The 22,711-nt window shown below is 46.5% G+C and overlaps 1 protein-coding gene across 1 annotated transcript in view; it reads left to right on the forward strand.

The window, feature by feature from the left end:
* Window positions 1–22,711, forward strand: part of LOC120850397 (CAD protein) — an 88,916-nt gene that overhangs the window by 53,383 nt on the left and 12,822 nt on the right. Inside the window, exons 30-37 of the mRNA XM_040222872.3 lie at window positions 2,838–2,969; window positions 3,720–3,921; window positions 6,779–6,894; window positions 7,546–7,620; window positions 8,553–8,693; window positions 15,512–15,604; window positions 17,118–17,229; window positions 20,865–21,139. Coding sequence (XP_040078806.1) covers window positions 2,838–2,969; window positions 3,720–3,921; window positions 6,779–6,894; window positions 7,546–7,620; window positions 8,553–8,693; window positions 15,512–15,604; window positions 17,118–17,229; window positions 20,865–21,139 — 1,146 coding nt within the window. The remainder of the gene's footprint in view (window positions 1–2,837; window positions 2,970–3,719; window positions 3,922–6,778; window positions 6,895–7,545; window positions 7,621–8,552; window positions 8,694–15,511; window positions 15,605–17,117; window positions 17,230–20,864; window positions 21,140–22,711) is intronic.

Below are 22,711 nucleotides of genomic sequence, written 5' to 3' on the forward strand. Positions count from 1 at the left end.
CTCATCCGGAATTTCCTCGAAACCAGGACAGTGCACAGTGCTCCTCGGTCATGCAGCGCGAAGTCAATGTAACATCGAGGACCAACCAGACAAACTGCGCTGCACCAGTGCACCGCGGCGAGCGCCACCATGCGTCACACTGCGTTTTGTTTGTTTCTTTCTTGCATACGCCTGCACAAGGTGTCCGTCTGTTGGTCAATTTCTCCTTGCTTTTTACTCGCGGATTTAGCGGTCCCACACAAATGAACGTCGTGGACATGATTATCAATGGGGTCACAAAGCGGGTGACAATTCCACAGATATGTTTTGCCCATCATTGTTGATTCAAGGAGGAGTACCGCTAGATAATAGCCGTACCTTAGTGTCATTGAAATGCCTCGCAGCGCTCTCCATCAAGTTTTTAATTTTTGGGCACTCCTTGCCACCGCAGCAATCACCGGTAATTGCGGCAATGGTAAGAAGCTCGTCGTTCTTGCTGTCAAAAGGGCTAAGGAATTCATTGAGTGCCGCTGCAAGGGGTGTACGTTTTCTCGGTCGCCATCTCGAGAGACTGCACGTCTGCTATTCCCGCCATCTGCTTGATTTCCACTCCTGGTCGCAATGCCTGATGGAACTGCACCCCGGTGCACCTTCGATTATCTTGGTACACATTGAGGCAACGAAAAACTGCACCGGGAGGGTGCGCTGCCTTGATCGAGGACTCCGGTGCGCACCGGCGTGGATGATCGAGGATGCTGTAAGGCGGAATTAAATCGTCTAAATGGCGAGTCCCAAAGCTCCGTCGCTTGCTCTGGAAAACATAATAGCAGAACATACTGGGAGAGAGGCGGAGAAACGCATGCCTAAAGTGGCGTTTTTCTGCACAAGAAGCCAAAATTACAGGAAACAATTTTTTTCTCTCTTGATACGATGCTTTCTTTTTTTTTTCCCCATGCAATCAGTGTGTCGAACCGAAAAAAATACGGGTTCGGTTACGGTTCAGGTTCAGGTAAATTTATTTTGTTCCGGTTCAGTTCCGGTTCAATTAATTCGATCCACGAACCGGTTCGGGGCACTGAACCGGTTCGCGAACCGGTTCGGAAATTATAAATGACAAATTGCAACATCAAAATAAATTACAAATAAAACATCTGAAATCAGCACATACGAAACGGGATACATCGTAGTGTAAGGCTCAGGGATTTCTACCAGGAATGGTTTCTTTATGTGCACTCAAAGGTTACCTCACCGATGTTTACGCATTCGGACTTCATCTAATTGGGTCCGACGCAGTAGCTGTAAAATCCGCGACCTCCTTACAAACCCACTTACAAGTAGAACTCGCTAACTATCCCGCCACCTCGGCGTGTAAGCAATTGAAGGAACAGTGGGGAGAAAATACAGCTTTCTTTATTTGAACTAGCCTTCGGTAACTCAAATTAGACCCTTAAAGAAGTTTTCATTAAACAAGATACGGAATATGAAAAATACTTCACCAAACGCAACGCCAGAAAGACGTAATAGGATAAATATTAAAATAGAAGAGTTCGCTGTCTCACAAATATGTTAGCTTCTAAGTGCCTACACGAAACCGGATGCATTATTATCGAACTCCACAGCCTTTTCTTTTCTCATTCCGATGGAAGCAAGCTTCAAGAACTCGCGCGTTCTAGAAACATGTTATGAAATGAGCACACAGCAGCATTTAGGATTTACGAGATTGTAGGAAAATGAAATCCCGTGACGCAATTTTTTTTTTGCACAGCCTTCCAATTCTCTCTCTTCCGCGCAAGCCGCGACCAGCGCAATACTGGTTCCTATGTCAAGATTCATGGATGCAGCGTTTATACGTATTCCTAAGACTGAGTGGAGAAGAAAAATATGTAAGCGAGGTGTGTGTCAGTTGACGGCACTTAAAAAACAAATGGCATTGATAGCACATTCATTGTTAACAGCGCGTGGCCGAACCGTTTTGACATGAGCCGGTAACCATTATTTTTTTTCCGGTTCAGTTCCGGTTCGGGTTCATCGCGATATCAATATAACGGTTCGGGTTCAGTTCCGGAAAAAATACCGGTTCGGTTCCGGTTTTCGGTTCGGTTCGTTTCCGGTTCGACACCTTGCATGCAAGGCGTACCGGTAGTAAAAACGATTTGGCCGGCGTTCCGTAACACGCCCCATGTAGTAAAAAAAAAAAAGAGGGCCAGAAATGTTTGTCACAAAATCGTGCCTTTCTCGAAAATTTAACTAGCTGCAGAATGAATAAACTTGCATTTTTTTTAGCGCACCAAATTACCGTATGGCAGATGCAAGAATTTCATTAAAAACAAGACAAGAACCTGAAACCGAGGGCTGAGCCAAGCGTTAATGCCTAGACCCCCAGCTCCCCGGTGTGTTCATATTATCAAAGCTCGTAAGCTTGAAAGCTTTTTAATTGGAACCGTGCCAAGCAGAAATTTCTTGGCTGTTCTTCATAACCAGCTAGAGACTGTTGACGTTGAAAAGTGTTAATAAAATTTTAGCTTTCTTTAAAGTTTGCAGAATATAATATAGCACTAACAAAGTTCTCAACAAATGTCTGTTTACTACCGAGGCAGCCCGACGGAACACTTCGCTGTGCGTACGGTTACGAGCTCTCCATTCCTTCCACTGATCTCCCGCAAATGTCGTCAGTACATCAGGACAGCAGAGCAACATCATGACAGGCAGCATTGTATTGTTATTCACAACTTGTTTTTTATTGGCTTGTGTGCATTGCAAAGCTTCTTTTTCTTTGTGTTCCAATTTTCGTTAGGTTGGAATACATATTAGGCTTCACATGTATGTCAAGCTGTAAGGGTGCTTGCGTCTTCTCTCAGCACTTTGAGAAGTGGCCCAAGAACGTCCCGCTCTGCTGCCACGCCGAGGGACGGACGACAGCGGCCGTCATCCTGCTGGCGAGCCTGTACCAACGGCCCGTCCACATCTGCCATGTCGCCAGGGAGGAGGAGGTAATGACGTTTTCCGCTTGCCAACTGAGGCACAACCGGAGTTTTAGTTTTTGTCTTGCATTTCGGCTGTTTCCTACAACGTCTGAGATTGTGCGGCCTTTTTTATCGCCGTCTTTATTTTACTAGACAACCGAGTTGGAGTGAAGTTTGGGTGGATTGTGTATGGTCAATTGTTTGCGCCTACTATATAAATAAGCTTGCAAAAAACAAAAGCAGAAATTTTGACGTATACTTTTTTTTTAGCCGCAACTGGTTGACGGATGTTTTTTTTCATTACCTATTTTTGAACTTGTGTTTTACTTGTTGGTGTGTTCGGTAGCTCTTTCAGTTATCATATCCTTTTCGTGTATATTTCCCTGGTTTGGTGCAGTGTGGCCATCGGAGCTCTTGCGTCATAAAACTTGCAAGCATCAATTACATGCCTATTTTTGTCATTCCTCAAGTTTCTAACTTACGGTTACGTTTGTGTCTAGTGTATTTGTCGTTCTTAAACCACAGTCTCGAGGTTTTGATCATGCTTAAAGGGACACTGACAGGGTACTTATGCTTACCAAGGTTTTTATTTGTACATCACATATGAGAGCTTGACTACCCAGAACACAATTGGCAGGTCGAAATTTGTTTTCTAGTTTATAGTATGGCCAGATCGGCCATACTATAAATGATTCGCTAACAAAACCCTGCGAATGAGTCACTTCAGTTCTCATTGATAGTTCGGGGATCGAAAAGACGGCACCCTGACTCTTGCAGATCCTGATAATCAAGAGGGCGAAAGAGCAGGGCCACGAGGTCACTTGCGAGGTCACCCCGCACCACCTGTTCCTGACGACAGAGGACGTGAGCGCTGCGGCGCCGGGCAAAGGGGCGGTCAAGCCTCCCCTGGTGACCGCCAGGGACCAGAAGGCCCTCTGGGACAACATCGACGTCATAGACTGCATCGCCACCGACCACGGTGCGTGCCAGGAGCTCGAAACTGCCTCGGTCGCAGTTTTACAGCAGAGCTGTTAAGGGCTAGGTAGTTTCCCCAGTATCGTGTCCGCCAGCAAACAAACGATGACAAGAAACACTGAACAGCTACCGCCATCTATGAGCAACGGCGGCAACCAGACAACCGACTTGCCGGTTGTCTGGCTGCCGCCGTCGCTCATAAATGGCGGCAACCTTTCGAGCCTTTCCACTCTGGCTTGCCGACTTGCGGCCGGCCATTAGTTCATTCCCACCATAGCACAGCTTGGCTGGTCTTCCTTCTTCACCAGAGTGGAGAGGCTGAAAGATTTTAATGCAGGAATCGTTTTAGGTCTGGTTTCCAAGTGTAGAGCTTGGGTTCTCGAAATTTTTTATCTTGAGGTACACCCATCCCTCATTACGGATAGCTGAGGAGCCCCTCTTGGTCCTAGCATTGACGCAGTAAGGCAGTGCATGAGCCAACTGACCTTGCAAACATTAATGCGCACGCCGAGGACCGTTTGGCTTATAGTTATGCCTCGGTAGGCAGCTCAGATCTGCTAAAACGGTGCATAAAGTCGAAAAACACTTAGTCTTAGGAGTAGGGATGGATTCTTGAGGAACCATTGGATTCCTCTGAACCCAGTTAGAGATCCCATCTTCTGGAGCATCACAAAAGTTTGTTACGAAAACACAATAACGCTGTAAAATAACAAAGTTTAAATATAGCAGGAAAGCTTGACTAAAGCAGCTTGTGCACAGTGTCTTGACGTCCAACACATTCTTTCACTAAATTTAGCGGGGAAACTTCCCGCTAAATTGAGGTCACGTGACAGCACGATGCAACACAAATGCCAAGGTGTCCTGTGACAGCATGGCGTGCCACCATGACATGCCAGCATGACATGTCAGCATGACTCCAAAGCATCGTGTGACATGATGTCTGACACTGATGCCGTGCGACATCACAGGCCGCTGCAATGTTCACCATGGTGTCGCTTGAACTGACATAACGTCCCAGGGGCATGTGGTTACATGACTCATCAGTAGCATCAGCCCCAAAAGCCAAATGGGTGAAACATGTTAAACTGTTTGGCATAAGCTTGCGATAGAGATCAGATCAGGTCAGAATTTAGGCCCGACCCTACCCAGCCCGATAAAGCCTCGGCCTGAATCCGGCCCAAGCTCGAGTGGGCTTTCTAAGCGTAAGCCCAAGCCCGACCTGACCAAAAACAAATATATGTTTCGAACCCGACCCGTGCCCGACTATTCTTCTTGATATGAATCGAACCCGAACCCGGCCTTAATCACCCCAAACCGGACCCGAACCTGACCCGAGCCTTACTGTGTTTTCTATTAGGTCTACATTTGTTTTACATGACACCGTTCATATTGAGCGAGAATTTCCAATCTTGGAAGTTAAACACATTTGTTTCAAATGTCTGCACAGCCATTTTATTTACTCAGGCTATTTCTAGAACAATGATGTGTGTTTCAAATTATTCCGTTTTTTTCGCCAAAATATGCCGTTAACAGAAAATGTGATTTTTTTTTATAGTATTGCATATTATGCCTGGAGGTCAATGCATTTGATTAATTTAATAACTATTCGATTAATCGGTAGCAAATAATCAGGCTAAATTGTTTAGTTGTCATTCAGCCCTAGAGACTCTGGAACTGCGCATGTATAATTTAATAGTATGTACTTTCCCACACGACGCTTGGGGAGCTACTGGGGTGCCAGTTCCAGATCTTTGAGTTGGTTGGTGAGCTTGCGCCCTGCCGCAATTGGTTTGCGCCATGCCTCATGCGATTGCAAATGTTAACCAGATTGTGATGTCTGTGTCACAGCGATGTGACCGGTCTATTTGCGACTTTTCCGAGCATTCGCGATCATGTCGAGCGTGGTGCTGATTAATCGCAGCGGGCGGCAAACCAACCAACACCTGCTGAGCCAACTTGTCGATGTCGAACGTTGCCCCCATGGACCTCCAGCACAAGTTTCCTGCCTCCGATAATGCATCGGCGTTCGCGAACCTCAAAGAAGCACACGCGGCCAAGCTATTCTAATCAATGTCTGCTTGTGTTTGCGTGACTACAGGGCTTACAAAACGTTCAAGGCCAAGCTCGGCGCTGACTTTTTTTTACACGAGACACGTATATTAAAAACCCCTGATCCCCTCTGTGCGCCGGCGAACACCGCTGCGATCATCGCAATCGCGTTACGTCTACTCAATCCGCCAGCGAGCGAAGAGAAATCCACCATAAAAGAGGAGCGAAAAATACTTCTTATTTAAATTTTATAAATTACTGCCACCGTGAACGTCGTTCCGTAGTGATTTCCATATTGTCGAGCAAACAGACACTTTGTAAAGGCACATTCTGGTGCAGACAAACAAAAAGCATGGCGGCGTGTTGCCATCGTTGTCCCTCGTCTGCGAAACACACGATTGAACCCAAGCTCCGAGCAACTCGTGCGGTTCGAACGACACGAAGACACATTCAGAGAAACACTGGGCGCGGTTAGGCTTGCAAACTTTAAGGTGCCCTACATTCACTCCGGAGCGAGATTGAAAAAAACGAGCGCAGGAAGATGCGGACACGGCCAAGACGCTGCTGGCACATTAGAAGAGGTCGAGGCGGCAGCATTTCACTGGTTTCACTATGCAATGCAACATGGACACTGCATTGGCGGCACTGTAAACCAGCTTCCAAGGCAGACCGGCGCGCCCCCTTTTGGGTGTCGCACGCTGCGAATAATTTTGAAGGCCTGCTGGCTCACCGATTGCTCTACGTTGAGACCTCTTTCTCGATTTGCCAAAAATATTTTTCTTTTTGCGTCTTTTTTTTTTTTTTGCGAGCAGCCCCGCACACGTTGGAGGAGAAGATGGACGAAAATGCTCCCCCGGGCTTCCCGGGACTGGAGACTGCGTTGCCACTGATGCTGACTGCTGTAGCAGAGGGCAAGCTGACAATGGAGGCAAGGATTGGCTTCCGACTTGATTCTTGCTCTTGGCCCCAATCTCCCCGTGGTCTACCAGCCTCGCTGCAGCGACTAGTTTGGCTGTCCTTTTTTTGAAATTAACTCAACTTCTGGGCCTAATACTACAGTAGACTTCCATTAATTCTAACTCCAGGAAGCCCCAAATTTCGCTTGAATTATCGGAAGTTTGAAATATCAGAAATATATCGAAATATGATGCAAGATAAAATTATGATTTGCCATATGAAGGGCTACACATACAAAGCAGATATTTGATGATTTCCTCTACTTAGGCCTAATCAAACATAAGCAGATATGCCACAGATGAAACATTTGTGAAATGTAGGTAATAAGTTTATTTTTCACTCAAAAATGTTGTTTATCGTGGACTGTTTATGCAGCACATGATGGCTCAGAATTTTGTTCGTCTGCGCTTTGTTCAGCACCTTGCGAAACCTACGAGCTCCAGCAGCTAGCTCGATAAAAAGACTCGCTGTGCTTGCTCATGCAGCTCGCACCTCTTGCAAAAGTATGAGCCTGGAGATTTCTGGGGAGCGTAAACGAAGTCGACCCGAAATTATGAGCCAGGCTTGTTTCTCCGTGCTCGAACGGTTAACAAACTACCGTATGTTGGAAAATGTTTTGCAGGCTTTGGTGAAGAAGATGTACCACAACCCCAAGCAAATCTTTAACCTTCCTGTACAGCCAGACACCTACATCGAGGTAAGTATGTCCGGCGCTTCTCCGATTCCTGCCGTTCCTGACTCGTGAGCTGGTCACAACAAAGGCTTCTGCCTAAAAAGAGTTGCAGCTTATTCCTCGACCTTGTAGCTTCAAAGCGGAATGCAAAGCCTCACTTAACGTATCATGTTGAATAAACGCCGAAAGATGCTTGCCACAGAATTATTTTGTGATGTAACCTCTCCAGCAGAGTCCGTTTTTCCAGTAAGTATCCACTATATAGAAGTGTACCTCACCGTACGAAATCCCAGACGTCCATACCAGTATTGGAACCTTTCAGCTTTGCATCTCTAGGTGTCCATATAGTCACTAAATACCCATAGGGCCACTCTAGTTACCGACAGGATAAGGACAGTAAGGCATCTCCCTTAGATGCCCGGCCTCAAGCATGCACTCATTGCCTTCTGTCATTCTTTGGCTGCACGTGCCTGCTCGAGTGTCATGAGACGTTGAAGCATCATCAAAGGTTGGAGGCTTGCACTGTCCTCGTCTGTCAATGAGTATACTGTAACGTCTCGTTGATATGGACACCTCCGTTCCCGTAAGAAAGCGTCCATAACGTGAGTTGTCCATAATGAAAAGGCAAAAATGCACGTGTTTACCCAGTCGTTCCCCGAAAATTTTGTCTACACAGTGGAGCACCCATATTTAACGGGGTCCATATTAATGAGACAGGACTGCATGCCAATCTCCTCTGAGGAGAGCTTTTACTGCACGCTAAATGTGATCTTTATAAACAAGCAATTGAGACATTACCTTCAGATTGCTGGATATTAAGGTTTCTTGGGTATATAACAGTAGCCCCTCCTGTGAGTGAGCTCCAACGATACCCAGGTCGGACATTGGGAATCTTCCGACTTTGAACGAAGGTGGTTGTTCTCTACAACGGTTGGCCGTCGGCGCTCTCGCCACAGGTGGATTTGGACGAAGAGTGGACCATTCCTGAAGCTCCTCCGTACAGCAAGGCTCAATGGACCCCCTTCGCCGGCCGCAAGGTCCGTGGACAAGTCAGGAGAGTCGTGGTCCGTGGGGAAGTCGCCTTCGTCGACGGACAGGTGCGTATCGCATCTTCTTGACGTTTTAAAATTTCTGTATGCCGGTTAAGGCCCTCTTGGTAGCCAAGCTGAGCAAGTGATGGTAGTACTCTGTAAATGAATCTTTCAAAATATTTTTTGTGTGTGATGTGGACTGCTCTGGTTACTTTGCACACTATCGTCAAAAGCAAGCTTGCATGTTTTCAAAGTTTATTTTTGACACTCTTCTTGGTGTAACACTAAATTGTTGAATATTTCGCTATGAATGTCTTGACGTCTATTTCTCGGAGTAAAATATAAAATTAAAAAAAAAATGTCGGTAAATTTTTATGGGAAAAGTTGCTGGAAAAAGATGTTATCAGGTTAATAGTGGGGCATGAAAAGGAAGGAAGGTTTGGAAGAATATAAAATTGTCAATGTGCTCATTTATAATGGGGAGCTTGAGCTTTATTGCATATTTAGCTTGGAAAGACAAGGTTTGTCATGACTGGCATGTACACCAACATCAAGACCGCTGTATTTTCATACCAGGTACAAGAAATAAGGTAAAAGTAAATACCAGATAGCCTTTCGAACTTCCTTATTTGTTATTTTCACCAAATATATTTTTTATATATACCGTAAAATTCCGAGAGAATGCCCGCCCCCGAGAGATTGTCCATCCAGTTTTTCTGGATACATATCTGTAACATAAAAATTACGAAACATTGCCCACCCCCCGATTCCCATCAGACTTCACACAATCTCTGACAGGAATTGCATCCGCCGCGCGATCTGCTGTACCGGTACTTCATAGCGGGCTCCCTCGTTTTTGTCCGTGATCTGCGCGCGCCATATCGGCTCCCGTAATACGCTGGTTGTTCCCGTGTGTATATAAAATCATGAAATGTGAATCTGCTCCGTCCACGATCTGCGGTATCCGTTCCTGTTACATGAGAGTTTGTAGCGGATTCTTGCGTTTTTGTCCACGATCTGCGCGCGCGATATCGTTTCCCGTGACAGGCAAGTTTGTAGCAAGTTTGTTGCGGGTTCCCGTATGTTTATTGCACCATATAACTTGAATCTGCTGCGTCCGCGATATGCGGTATTTGTTCCCGTGAGATGCGAGTTCTCGGCGGGTTTCTGCGGGTCCTTCACACGGTAAAACGCGAATCTGCTGCGTCCGCAACCTGTGGTATCCTCAGCGACCCCGGAAGTGTATTCTACATGGGGGTGGCTACAGGTCAAAATAAAAAAAAAAGGGGGGGGGGGGGAGTGAAACAAGTTTAAATTGAAAAACACAATCATTACAAATATTTCATTGTTTATAAAATGTTTATTATCCCTAGCTATACGGTTTGTCCATACATTCAGACTAGGACCAGTGCGCCTCTTTAAAGTCATGAACATTTCAACCCGATATCGTTTCATGACCCCTTTAATTACTGCCTTTTTTTTTTTTCAATTCATTTACAGTAGACTCTCAGTAAACGGAACTCCAAGGGACCAAAAAAATTTGTTCCATTTGACAGGAGTTCCGTTTACTAAGAGAGATGTAAAAAAGTGCCGATTTATGTGTGTACACTCTCTTAATGCTATTTTATGGATGTCTAAACACTATGAGGTGAATGTAACTCATAGTTTTTTAGAAAGCAAGGAGACTACATGAGGTTTTTACATAGCATTCACAAGTTTATTAGGCAGCAATTAATCACTGTGGACTGAAAAATGCATAAATTTTCTTTTGTTTGAGTACTTGCATCTTTATCTTCAGAATCTTTTTCTCCATGTCACTTAGGCTTTGGAGAAACACATCCGATTCTGGCTCCTTAAGAAAAAAATTCCTTAGGTACAGCACGGCAGACTCTGCCCCTTGAAGTGTGATAACTTCTGTGGCAGCTACCTCTTCAGAGTCTTCTTCCACCTCCTCCTCCTCCTCATCGCATACTTCGTCAACAATGCTTTGCACAGTGTTGTCGGGGCAAGTTGCAACGCCGCTGCCAACTTGCACGTATTCATCGAAGTCCAATGTGATTTCTCTTAAAGCACACTGCTCAATTAGTACCCCCTGCCTTTCAAGGGCATCTTCGCTGTCACATTCAAAGTCCTCCAAGTCAGATGTCAGGTCACTTGAAAAAAATCCTGCTTGCCTGAAGCAATTTGCTATGCTAGTGGGAGTCAGCTGCCTCCAGGCATCGGCAATGAGGTGAACGGCGCCAAGAACGTCCACCTTGTACTCTTTATCCTGGCTCATGCACAAGAGCATCCCCTGCAAGAGACCCTTGCGGAAGCGTGACTTGAGGGCTTGGATAACTCCCTGATCCATGGGCTGCAACAGTGCTGTGGTGTTAGCTGGGAGAAACTCCAACTGAATCGACTTCAGTCCTGTTACAGTCCCATGTCGAGGGCAGTTGTCAATAAGGAAAAGGACTTTCCTATTTTGCCGCGAAAATCGCGCATCCTCGTTGTGCGGCCATTTGCTGAAGAGGGCTTGGGTCATCCAAGCTTTCGAGTTCGGCTCGTAAGTGACGGGCAGAGTAGTGATGCCCTTGAAACAGCGAGGATTTTTTTATTTTTCTATCACAAGGAGCTTCAACTTGTCGCTGCCCGACATGTTTGCTCCCACAAAAACAGTCTGTCTTTGCTGAGTTTGCTACCTGTGCACAGTTCACCTTTAAAAGCGATTGATTTTGATGGCAGGAGCTTAAAAAAGGGCTGTTTCATCCACGTTGTATATGTCATCGTCCTTGAACTGCCGCATTAGAAAGTCTTACTATAGCGTTGCTGGATCTTACGTACGCAATATGCAATAGTATAGCGTACGCTAAAAATGACCTGGTCGGACCGAATTTAGTTGTGCGTTACGTTTTCGAGTGAACACCGCGCATGATCTTGGTTAAATTTGCTAGAGCCGTAGAATTCCGCGTGCTTATAGCACAACCATGCTCCTGGAAAGAAATATTGAAAAAGAAAGTGTCCAATCATTTTATTTCAGATTAAACCAAGCCACAGCTGCCTCGTCAAGCGGGCTTTTTTGCGGGGTACAGAGGCTACGAGTGCGTAGCCAAATTCGATCACGGAGCCTCTGTCAGTCGTTCCGTGGAAACGGCACCTTTTATCAGTGCTGTCGCGGAATGAAATTCAGGGCCCTGATGTCCAGTGCATAGCGAGAACTTTGGCGATTTCTTTTAGAGTCGTTCGTCCGTCGGCGATGAACTGTGGGAATAGGCTTAGCGTTGAGCAGATCGCAGCATCGACGCACACTGCGAGCGGCGAACATTTCCACCGTGCACTCCTTCAGCTGCAGGGCGATCTGATTCGACCGTGGTAGGTCTCAGAAAGAATCGCCGAGCTCAACATTACGCAATTTCACGTAACACAGAACTTCGAAAACACCACGTCGCCCTTGCTGCGCCAGTTGAGGCAACCGCCATCTTGAAACTGGCGCTCTCGTTGGGTCCGAGATCTCTCGAGAGCGTCCCGCAAGGCCCGCTATCCAGCAACGCAAAATCCCCAGCGTTGCGTGCGTACGCAATACGCTAGCCTGTTCTGCGCATGTGCACTCACGACCCGCAATCTCCTTGCGTACGCAAAGCTATAGCGTACGGTCCACTAAAACTGTCTGCTATCTCCGGCAGCCGTCCTGCCCGCCAGTCACGACACGCAGTCGCATCAGCTGCAGCAGCTTCTCCCGCAATGGTGCGAAAAACGAGGCCATTTCTTTTTTTAAACCTTGTCAGCCAGCCTTCACTGCACAAGAAGTCCGTTATCCCGAGCTGAAGAACAAACCCTTCTGCTTTGGCACGGATTAGTGGCCCGTTGATGGGAATGCTATGGCTCCGGGCTCTCCTAAGCCACAAAACCAGACACTTCTTCAGTTCTTCGTGGTCGTCGTGTCACAGACGCTTCCTTTGGGGCCCGAATTGCGAAGTTTCGAAGGCATCTCGTAGCTTGTCCTTGTCGTGCAGGATCCTCGTTAAGCTGCTTTTCGGGGCGCCGTGCTTTGTCGCAAGCGCCGTCTTCGAGTATGAGCCGCTTTTGAAGCCAAGAATGATGTCCATCTTCTTTTCCAACGTCAGTGCATGGTGTGCCCGCTTCTGTGTCGCCATTGAAACAACGGAGGCAAGGCCTCAACTTCGCGAGCGCTTACGAGCCACCGAAGTTGGAAGACACCAACGCGGCAATGAAGCACGATAGGCACCACGACGGCAGGAACGATGCGGCTGTAACCTAGGCGACTCGAACAGAGACCGAACGACTTGATCAGGAACAGCGGTGTTGCATTCGTTGCGCCGACTACCAACAAGGCTTACGAGGCTAGAAAAAAAAAAAAAAAGAAAGAAACAGCCGGAATCGGAAAAGGCTGATGCTCATGGCAATGGGTCTGCCAGAAGTTCTATTTTCGGTTCCGTTTACATGGTGAAGTGCAAATTTTAGTTTCGATTACCGAAAGTTTTTTTTACCTTATCTGAATACAAAACCAACCAACTTACGGGCTACTCTTCCGTTTAAGCGGCAATTCCGTTTAAACGATTTCCGTTTATCGAGATTCTACTGTATTTACTCTCATCTTACATATGGGGAGTTGAACAATAAAGCAAAACATACAACAAAGTAATCTTGGTGGTTAAAGTACTTAGGGCTCAAACCGCCTCTCTCATGTCCCAAACTAACCGACTTCTGCATACAAATAGTAAAAGAAATAATTAACAATGAATGCAATTGTAATATAGCAACCACTATCATTTTGGGCACATTCACGGGCATCTCTCATGAAGATCAACAAGGTATTTTCAAACTCCTCTCCTACATGGTGTCTGTTTTAAGGGTAAAATGTTGCAATTAGTTTTAGAAATGGTCTTGCTTTTTCTAAGTTCACAAAATTTAGAGCTTTGCAGCCATTTAGACTTATTACTCTAAGCCAGGGGTGGCCAGGCTGATCTGGCCTAAAAGCCGCAAACAAAACCACCAACTTCCAAAAACCACCTAAAAAAAAAAAGGCAGAAAAAAAAGGGGGGGGGGGGGAGTTCAAACTTTTTTTAGACCATTAAATGAAACTAGACTACTTCAGCTCTATCTAAGTCAAAAGCAGTTCAACTGCACGTACGTATGGTAGTAATAGTACAGGACCAAACCGTAACCTGTCTCGATTTAAAACTCGTTCCTTTTCTTTTGGGGAAGCGCTCATGTGGCCAAGAGGGAGGCAAGAAAGGAGTGGGGGGTGGTGTGTTAGGTATACTATGAAGCCACGAGCCGCACTTCAACACGCAAAGAGCAACAGCTTGGCCACCCCTGCTCTAAGCTAAGAATAAAAAAAATGAAAGCCATTTACAATTCCCTGTAACGCCGGTTAGAGCGCAGCTTTTGAGGAGGAAGATGGAAGCGTTCTGAGGGATAGGTGACTCCTTGAGGTCACGTGACCTCAAGGGGGTCACGTGACCTCAGGGGGTCACGTGGCCTGAGGGGGTCACGTGGCCTGAGGGGGTCACGTGGCCTGAGGGGGTCACGTGGCCTGTGGGGGTCACGTGACCTGTGGGGGTCACGTGACCTGTGGGGGTCACGTGACCTCGCGGTGACGCCGACGCCGCTCAAGCCGGAAACGGGCCCCTAAGAGCCGCACTCTGAAAGTCATACCTCAGAGGCTCGTAAAAAAAAATTGCAGCGGTCATATCACTCGATGGCAGTAAAAGTGTTATTTCGGAATGCCAGATTAGACACAGGTTCCAGAGCAGTTGCTTGCAGTCACTGCCTTTCGAAAACTTTTGGGGGGACATCTCAAGAGCCGGCTTTTTGAAACAATTGTTAGTGGTTAGAAAGGAATGCTTCGGAAAGTTCACCGATATTTCTTTTTGCGTGTTCTAAACCTGTCGTTTCGGAGGAAACTTTCCATGTGGAACTACACTAAAAGACCAAAAATTAGTACAAAAAATAATGTGTAACATGTATGTTGCTCGTGTAGCCTTCGGCAACACTTGCTTGCCTTCCAACCCACTATTGTCCGTACAACGCGTCGAGGGTGCCCCAGTACAATAGAGGACTCCGTGGCCGTTTTTCCGTCTGGTTTCAATTAGAAGAGACCTCAAAGGACCGCCAGCGTTGACAAGGAGGGTGGGAGGCAACGCTTACATTTTGTTGCTCTAGCGCAGTTTTTTTTACAACAAGCTCACAAACACCAGCTCGTCTAAAGAGGGTAACTCTGTGGCATCCCTGTTTTCCCGTGGAAAACATAAAATAAAAAAGGGGGTGGGGGAATGGCACGATGTCAGAAAGCCAGGGCCCAGAAGCTTCTCTGAGTTTTGTTGCACTCTTAGGTCTGAGCTATTCTAAACTAAAACTGACTAGCATTTTTTTTTTTTCCCCAAATTTCCGGGGACCAGCACGGGGCCACATGGGGCCCTGGGCTGTAGCTCCCTAAGCCTATACCTTAATTCGGCCCTGGGGGAGAGGGAGGCCATGAGCCAAATGCATGGGGGCTCAGCATATTGCCCGGCACCCCCTGGAAAATGACAGCGGGGGCTCAAGCCCCTGTTGACCCCCCCCCGGTTCCGGGGTATCCTTTCCCGTTATACAGGAGTTCGTAGCGAGTTCCCATGTGTTTATCGCATCGTGAAACGCGAATTTACACTGTGCACGATCTGAAGTATCAGTTCCCGCGTCATGTAGTTTGTAGCAGGTGCCCGGTGTTTTTCATTATTTTTGTTAAAGTTTTGCTGTGAAATTCCCAAAGATAGCCCACCTCATGTTTTCACCATTTATCTCTTCATTTTGGGTGGGCGTTCTTTCTGAACTTTAGGGTATATAATTGGAGATTACAGTTATCAGTGGTGGTACAATGAAAACCTTGCATTCACCCCACTCAGGTCTTGGTTGAGCCAGGCTATGGCCAGGACGTGATGACGGTGCCGGCGCAGACGGAGTTGGAGCGCACCTCGAGCCTCGTCAACCTGTCGGCGGTCAGTACCCGTTTTCGTATTGTGTCTTGGGACCTTGGAGGCCTTTTCTGCAGCAGCTTTACCAGGGTTCCAAGGCTGCTGCAAATGCTGCTGAAATCTGCTGTCACAAAACTTGTGGGGCTCAGGTTGTTTTTGTATGGGGCCAAGAACTTTCAGGCTGTTCTTGGTAAAAGAATGTGGGTGCCTGCTTACATTATGTTTTTAGCACCTGACCCTTTACTGTCTCATTTGTAATGCAGACAGAGTGGCACGCCAAACGGTAACTTCAGGGCACCAAGTAACACCTAGTACTAGTGGGAAAACAATCGAATGTTCTGGTATAGGTACAGAGCACGACACTGTTACCGCGAACAAGCTATCGCTGGTTTTTCCAGTTTCTCTCTTTGAGACCAAGGGATGTCATCCAAGTTTTTATTGCTACGGAAAGAGCTGATATAAGTTCTATAATGTAAGTGATAAAATTTCGTGCTTGCTAATACAATTTAGAAGTAAAATGCCAAAATGCGCCGATGTCATATTCGCGCTAACAGTGTCGCGATGTGTACCTTATGCACCAACACAAGGTGACCAGTTCTTTTTTTTTTTATTTTACAGCGGAGCTGTTAAGGGCTAGTTTCCCCAGGATCGTGTCCCCCGCAAAGAAATGTTGACAAACTCTGGACAGCTACCGCCATCTATGAGCAACGGCGGCAACCAGACAATCGGCTTGCCGGCCTTGCTCATAGATGACGACATCCTTTCCAGCCTTTTCACTCTGGTTTTCACTAGAGTGGAAAGGCTGAATTTCTCTAGGTGTTGTCCTCAAGGTCATCCTTGAGGTTGTCTGAGAGGTTGTCCTTGAGGTTGTCCTTGAGGTCGTCCTAGAAGTTGTCCTTGGGGTCGTTTTAGACGTCGTCCTCGAGGTTGTCCTCGAGGTCGTCTTTGAAGTCATTCTTCAGGTCGTCCTAGACGTGGTCCTCGAGGTCGTCCTCGAGGTTGTCCTAGACGTTGTGTTGGGAATCGTCCTAGAAGTCGTCCTTGAGGTCGTCCTAGACGTTGTCCCTGAGGTCGTCCGAGACGTTGTTCCTGAGGTTGTCCTAAGCGTCGTTCTTGATGTCGTCTTAAAAGTCGTCCTTGAGGTCGTCCTAGACGTTGTCCTTAGGCGTCGTCCAAGAAGTCGTCCTTGAGGTTGTCTGACCATAGTACAGCTTCGCTGGTCTTTCTTCTTCACCAGAGTGGAAAGGCTGAAAGTTTTTTCTTTTTGTGTGTGACACGAGTTTGTTGCATGTTGCATTTGAAGCGGCGGGTGTCGTGCCTTCCACTGGTATGTTCCCAAGCCTCCATCTTGGCCTTTGTAAGAACCAGCGGCATATGAAGTAAGCAGACAGATATATAGGTGGGCTTTGCTGTAGCAGCCACTGTTCATTTTGCATGATCAACTTTTATCTAGGACAACTAAGCTATGTGCAATGTGTTTAGGTCACCACTGGGGTGCCAGAGTCATTCTATTGCGACATCTGTCTGTTTCCCACAGGCTGTGTCGGACAAGGCAAGTTCCGGGGTTGCGGAGGTTTCACTCGCAGTCGCAGAAGCCAGGCGGAGAACTCCCGGTCGCCGGGTCAGCTCGGCCAAGACACTCACGACTGGCGAGTTCTCGTTTTCTCAATCTGGCACTTTCGCAAGGTTTTCTGCTGTTTTAATCCTTTAACCCCCAAAAAGTTGTCCGCTCTTGTCCGAAATACCGCAAGAAACAGCCCTTTTTCTGAAAACATCGTTGCCACTGGTTGCCACCGGCTTTCCTCGTGCGTGCCGCCATTTTTAAATCACCGTTGCTAGGATACCGACTGTTGTCTCTTGACTGTTGACGCACAGCAATATTGCAAAACATTTTTTTTTCTCTGAACTTTTATCGCCCCCTGGTGTTGAAAATAATAACCGAAATCAACTACCGACCATAACTCGTCTGTGGCCTAAAGAGCAGCACAGCGTCGAGGTGGAGGAATGTGACTGTAGGTTAAAGGGTTAAAGCGATAGCTTTTTGGGCGACACATTAGAGAGATTTACACCTCGCCCTTTGTCGTTGCCGCTACGGAAAAACTCTTCTCTCCTTTCTTGGCGCGAGTTCAGGGAAGTTAGGTTTTTCCGTTGGCCGCCCTGGCATCCCGTCAGTAAAAATGCGACAAAAGGAGAGCCTTCTGAGTCGTCTGCTTGAAAGACTTGTTTTCAAACATTACTTGCGTTATGCAAAATTCCACTTTGACAGTATCCAGTTGCTACGTGCAATGTATGACTGTTTAAGCGCTTATCTGCTTACTTCACGGATCGCCGAGCACTCGTAGCGGTCGTCAGTGGCATTCATGATGCCAACCGTGACAGCTATGAGAATTAACCACGTCGCACCTCCGTCCTCAGGTATGTGACGGCACCATTCCACCCACATTGCGCGACCATGCTACAGCTATCGCTTTCGTTTCTTCGCACTTTGTAAGCGAAAAATACGAGTTTTATGATGTGATGCCGTTTGTCACTCCGCTAACATTGGGTGCATGAGACTGGGAATTGGTTGGTTGAGTCTTTTTTCATCTGAATAATAATTGGAAAATATTTTTTAGAAGTGATTTGATGGTTCTCTGATCTGCTAATTTTTCGAACTGCTCTATTTGGACATTTTTTCGATCCCTGCGAAGTTTGAAAAATCGGTCGGCAACTGTATAGGGAGTAGTACTCACTGGCAGCCATACCTGTGTGCACAACTGCTGAGCACGTGCTGACGGCGAACTTCCACAATTCTATTGCAACGTACATTCCACACCATCAAGATTGTCGGTTTTAGTATCCTACTAATGGGTGCTCGTTCTGAGCATGCACTCTAAACAGCGGGCTCAAATAATGTGGTAGCTTTATAGGGTGGGTGGTGCCCTTGTTTTGTGTGTGCCTAGGACAGAAAGACCCTTATACTTTCGGTGCCTAGGACAGGATTTTTTATGAAAACATATTACGTCATGATTGTCTCTTTGCAATGCTGCGTGGATTTCTTTTCAGCACCTTCCGGATGCAAAGACTTTGCACTAAATGTTCTAGGTCCTCAAGAGAAGGAAAGCGAACTTTGCTGCCCATTCCGCTCCTTGTTCCGCACACTCTTTCTACACCACCTGTTTCTTCTTTCTTTTTTGCCCTTTCCACCCCTCCGCTCCTCACACTTTTTCCCACCACCTGCTTCTGCTCCTCTCATTCCTGCATGCTGAGTCTGTAACTCAGTCAACAGCACACTCGGCTTCCTTGCCGGTGATTGGGGTTCAATCTCTGGCACCTGTTTCTGCTGTTTGTTTTTAGAGCGCAGCTCTTAGGCGCCCGTTCCCGGCTTGAGCGGCGTCGCCGTCGGCTTAACCGCACGGTGCATTATGAATAAATTTCCCTGCTAAATTTAGCGAAAAAACTTCCCCGCTAAATCTGGCGGAAAAACTTCCCTGCTAAATCTGGCGGAAAAACTTCCCCGCTAAATCTAGCGGAAAAATTTCCCCGCTAAATTTAGCGGAAAAATTTCCCCGCTAAATCTAGCGGAAAAACTTCCCCGCTAAATCTGGCGGAAAAACTTCCCCCGCTAAATCTGGTGGAAAAATTTCCCCTCTAAATCTAGCGGGAAAAATTTTCCCGCTAAATTTGGCGGAAAAACTTCCCCGCTAAATCTGGCGGAAAAACTTCCCCGCTAAATCTGGCGGAAAAACTTCCCCGCTAAATCTGGCGGAAAAATTTCCCCTCTAAATCTAGCGGGAAAAATTTTCCCGCTAAATCTAGCGGAAGAATTTCCCCGCTAAATCTAGCGGAAACATTTCCCCGCTAAATCTAGCGGAAAAATATTCCCCGCTACATCTAGCAAAAACAATTTCCCCGCTAAATCTAGCGGAAAAAATTTCCCCGCTACATCTAGCGGAAAACATTTCCCCGCTAAATCTAGCGGAAAAAGTTTCCCTCTAAATCTAGCGGAAAAACTTGCCCGCTAAATCTAGCCGAAAAACTTCCCCGCTAAATCTAGCCGAAAAATTTCCCCGCTAAATCTAGCCGAAAAATTTCGGTCACGTGACCCCTCCCCCGAGGTCACATGGCCTGGGGGGGGGGGGCACGTGACTCCCCCTCCACGTGGACCCCCCCCCTCCCGAGGTCACGGGACACCAACAAGGTCACGTGCCCTTGGGGGGGTCACGTGACCCTTTCCCCTATGTCACGTGACCCCCCTCCCTATCCTTCAGTACCCTTTGATCCTATCCCTCAGTACCTTTCCCTCCTCCTCCTCAAGAGCTGCACTCTAATCCGGCGTTACAGGGAGTAGTAAACGGCTTTCACTTTTTTCTTTCTTTTTTCAAAATCATTTAACAGTTATGAACTGAACTACACATTTTGTGCTTACGTGGCATCTAAGGTTGGTTAGCCCTGTAAAGCTAACGCTTTAAAAAACAACTTCACTATTAATCCTATAAGGCTGTGGCACACAACATTTTTCCGTAACATCTTTTTGTAATCTGTTCTAAAGTTGGATTCATCCAAGTGGCTGATGCTGTACCATTGTTTTTCTTCCTACTCAATGTTCATATGATGAATCAGTTTTATGTTCCCAAGTTTATCTGAAGCCATTTTTCTCCCGTCTCTTGGTCCCAGACCAAGGAACGGGATCAAAATGGCTTTAAATAAAGAAATGAACTGCAATTAAAGCATTATTCATTCATGCTTCAATTGCAATTAATTTCTTTAATTAGTTTGCTGGTCAGTTTCATGGCATTTTGCAGGCTCGAATGACACTGAGAGAAGTATTATTAAATTTGAAGTAACTCTTTCTTCTCATTGAAAGCATAGAAAGGTCTATCTTTATTTGTTATTTGTGTTCTCTATACTTCTATTAGGGTTTAAGCTCAGTTGAGTGATTCTAGGTAATGCGAGAAAAATGATAGTTAAGCTGAAACTTTATATAGTGATACTTAGTTATAACGACAGTTCACTGAGCTTAGAAGCTCACTAGAGTGAACTTTAGACACCATACAGAAACTAACTAATCACTAAACTTAAACTTCATTCTTGTGAAGTTTACTACAGCGATACTTCACTCCTGTAGTGTTAATATAAGACAATAGTAGAAGATTCTTTTTTTAACGTCATTCTGAAATATTTGTGGTTCACTAAAATGGCTGATGCTGCATTATTTCTTTTCTTTCACTACAATGTTTGTATGATAAATCAGCGTTTTGCATCCCAAAGCTTATCATTGAGGCTGATCTCTCCCCCGGTGCAGAGATGTACAACAAGATGTTCCAAGAGCTGGGCCTGCCCGAGCACCTCCAGATGCCCTCCGTGTCGGAGGACGCGAAGCTACTCCCGCGGTGTCCGAGCCCGCTGGTGCCCCCTGTGGGCAAGTGGTCCCTGCCGGAGGTGCCCCACGCCCTCCAGGGCTGTCACGTGCTCTCGGCAGACATGTTCTCCAAGGACCAGATGCACGCCATGTTCAACTTGGCACATGCCTTCAGCCTCTTCGTGAACAAGGACCGCCCGCTCGACCACGTGCTTAGGGTGAGCTTGCGTCCGGTGGCTTTGAGGCAGGGCGCGGGATCCCCAGGTGGCGGGTTCGAAGCCCGGCCGAGGCACCCGCAATACGACGGAGGCTCATTGTGGAGAGGGCAACGTATGACCGAGGTTTTGCTTGCATCGTCAAAAAATCTCCAGGTGGTCGAAGACAATCCTTAGCACTCAACTGGGGCGTACCAGATGCCCTTCATTGGTTTGGCTCGTAAAGCGCCCAAATTTGATTTTGACTTGTGGTGAGCTCGCGTGCCACCAACGCCCTACTGCACCTAAATTATGGGTTCTCAAACTGTGTTCTCCAATGCTCCCTCAAGGGTTCCCCGAGCTCCCGAATTTCCTCTTTTATTCGCCCTGAAGTAAAGTGTTGTTTTTAGTCTAAGCACGACTTCTGCAAATATTAACCATCCAAGAATGCGTGGCAATGCCCCGGATACTCCCTAGTATGTGCGTTATTACATGTGACAGCATTTATGAGTGAGCCTTCAACGTTTTTGTGTCCGTCGGTTGGTTTGGGACCAAAGAAGCAGGTGGCACACATATGTTGTAGACCTACTTTAATTACCGTATTTGCATGAATATAACGCGAAAGCAGGTTTTAATGCCCTCAAAAAGAAAAAAAAAAAAATTATTACTATTATAACGCGAACTGAGGCTGCGTCAATTTCTCGCACTCGTGGACATAGCAGATTCGAAAAGTCAATGGAAATAGAAGAAATGTCAGTTTATGTTTTGACTGCACTCATCCTCACTGCTCAGGTCCTTCCGTTTACGGAGATATGAAGCAGCAGCACAGCACCTGCTTGTCTGGTAGTTCCTTTTTCTTCCGTGCATGCGAGCTCCTCGGCAGCCCACAATCCAAACAAGGCACGGAGCAGAGGCACCAACACACAAACACCAGATCACTCTGGAGCAGAAACTAAACAATGCGCAGGTGGAAAAAAGACTGCTGAATCCAGTACACGATCACACTTCTTGTTCTGGTCCCTCTGCATAAACAATACGTAAACGCGGTTGGTGGTCTTAACCTGGCTTGGCTTGTGTTGACTTGACTTGGCTCGGCTTGGCTTGGCTCGAATTGGCCAGTGCCCACATTTCTGTGGCGTGCGCGCCTTGTACAAACACAAAAACAATAAAAATGTTGTTGTTTTTTTTTTGTTGTTTTTTTTATTTGTTCTTTTTAATAATTTCCCTTCCACACCCCTACTTCTTTTCCCGTTGGATATTTTGCATTAAGCCGGAGGGATGGCTTTCTCCAGACTTGCACGCCTCGTGGATGAACTCGATTCCGAATATAACGCGAGGTGCGTTTTGGAGTACGTAATTTCGAAAAAAAACTTGCGTTATATTTGTGCAAATTATGCATAGACAGGGGTAATGCGCCCAACGAATGTGATATGGTGTACTATTAGCTTCTGACTGGAAAATACAGTTACCAAGCTTCTTATTATGTTTACATGCACATTTTGTTTACATTGGCATAATAAGAGAGAAACATTTTAATTGCAGTAATGTTTCAGGGAAAGTAGATTGGTCGCAGGAGGCTCGTCTGTGGGAAGTAGA

This window comes from Ixodes scapularis, unplaced genomic scaffold (assembly GCF_016920785.2).
Source record: "Ixodes scapularis isolate PalLabHiFi unplaced genomic scaffold, ASM1692078v2 PGA_scaffold8__174_contigs__length_109621045, whole genome shotgun sequence".
Taxonomy (NCBI): Eukaryota; Metazoa; Arthropoda; class Arachnida; order Ixodida; family Ixodidae; genus Ixodes; species Ixodes scapularis.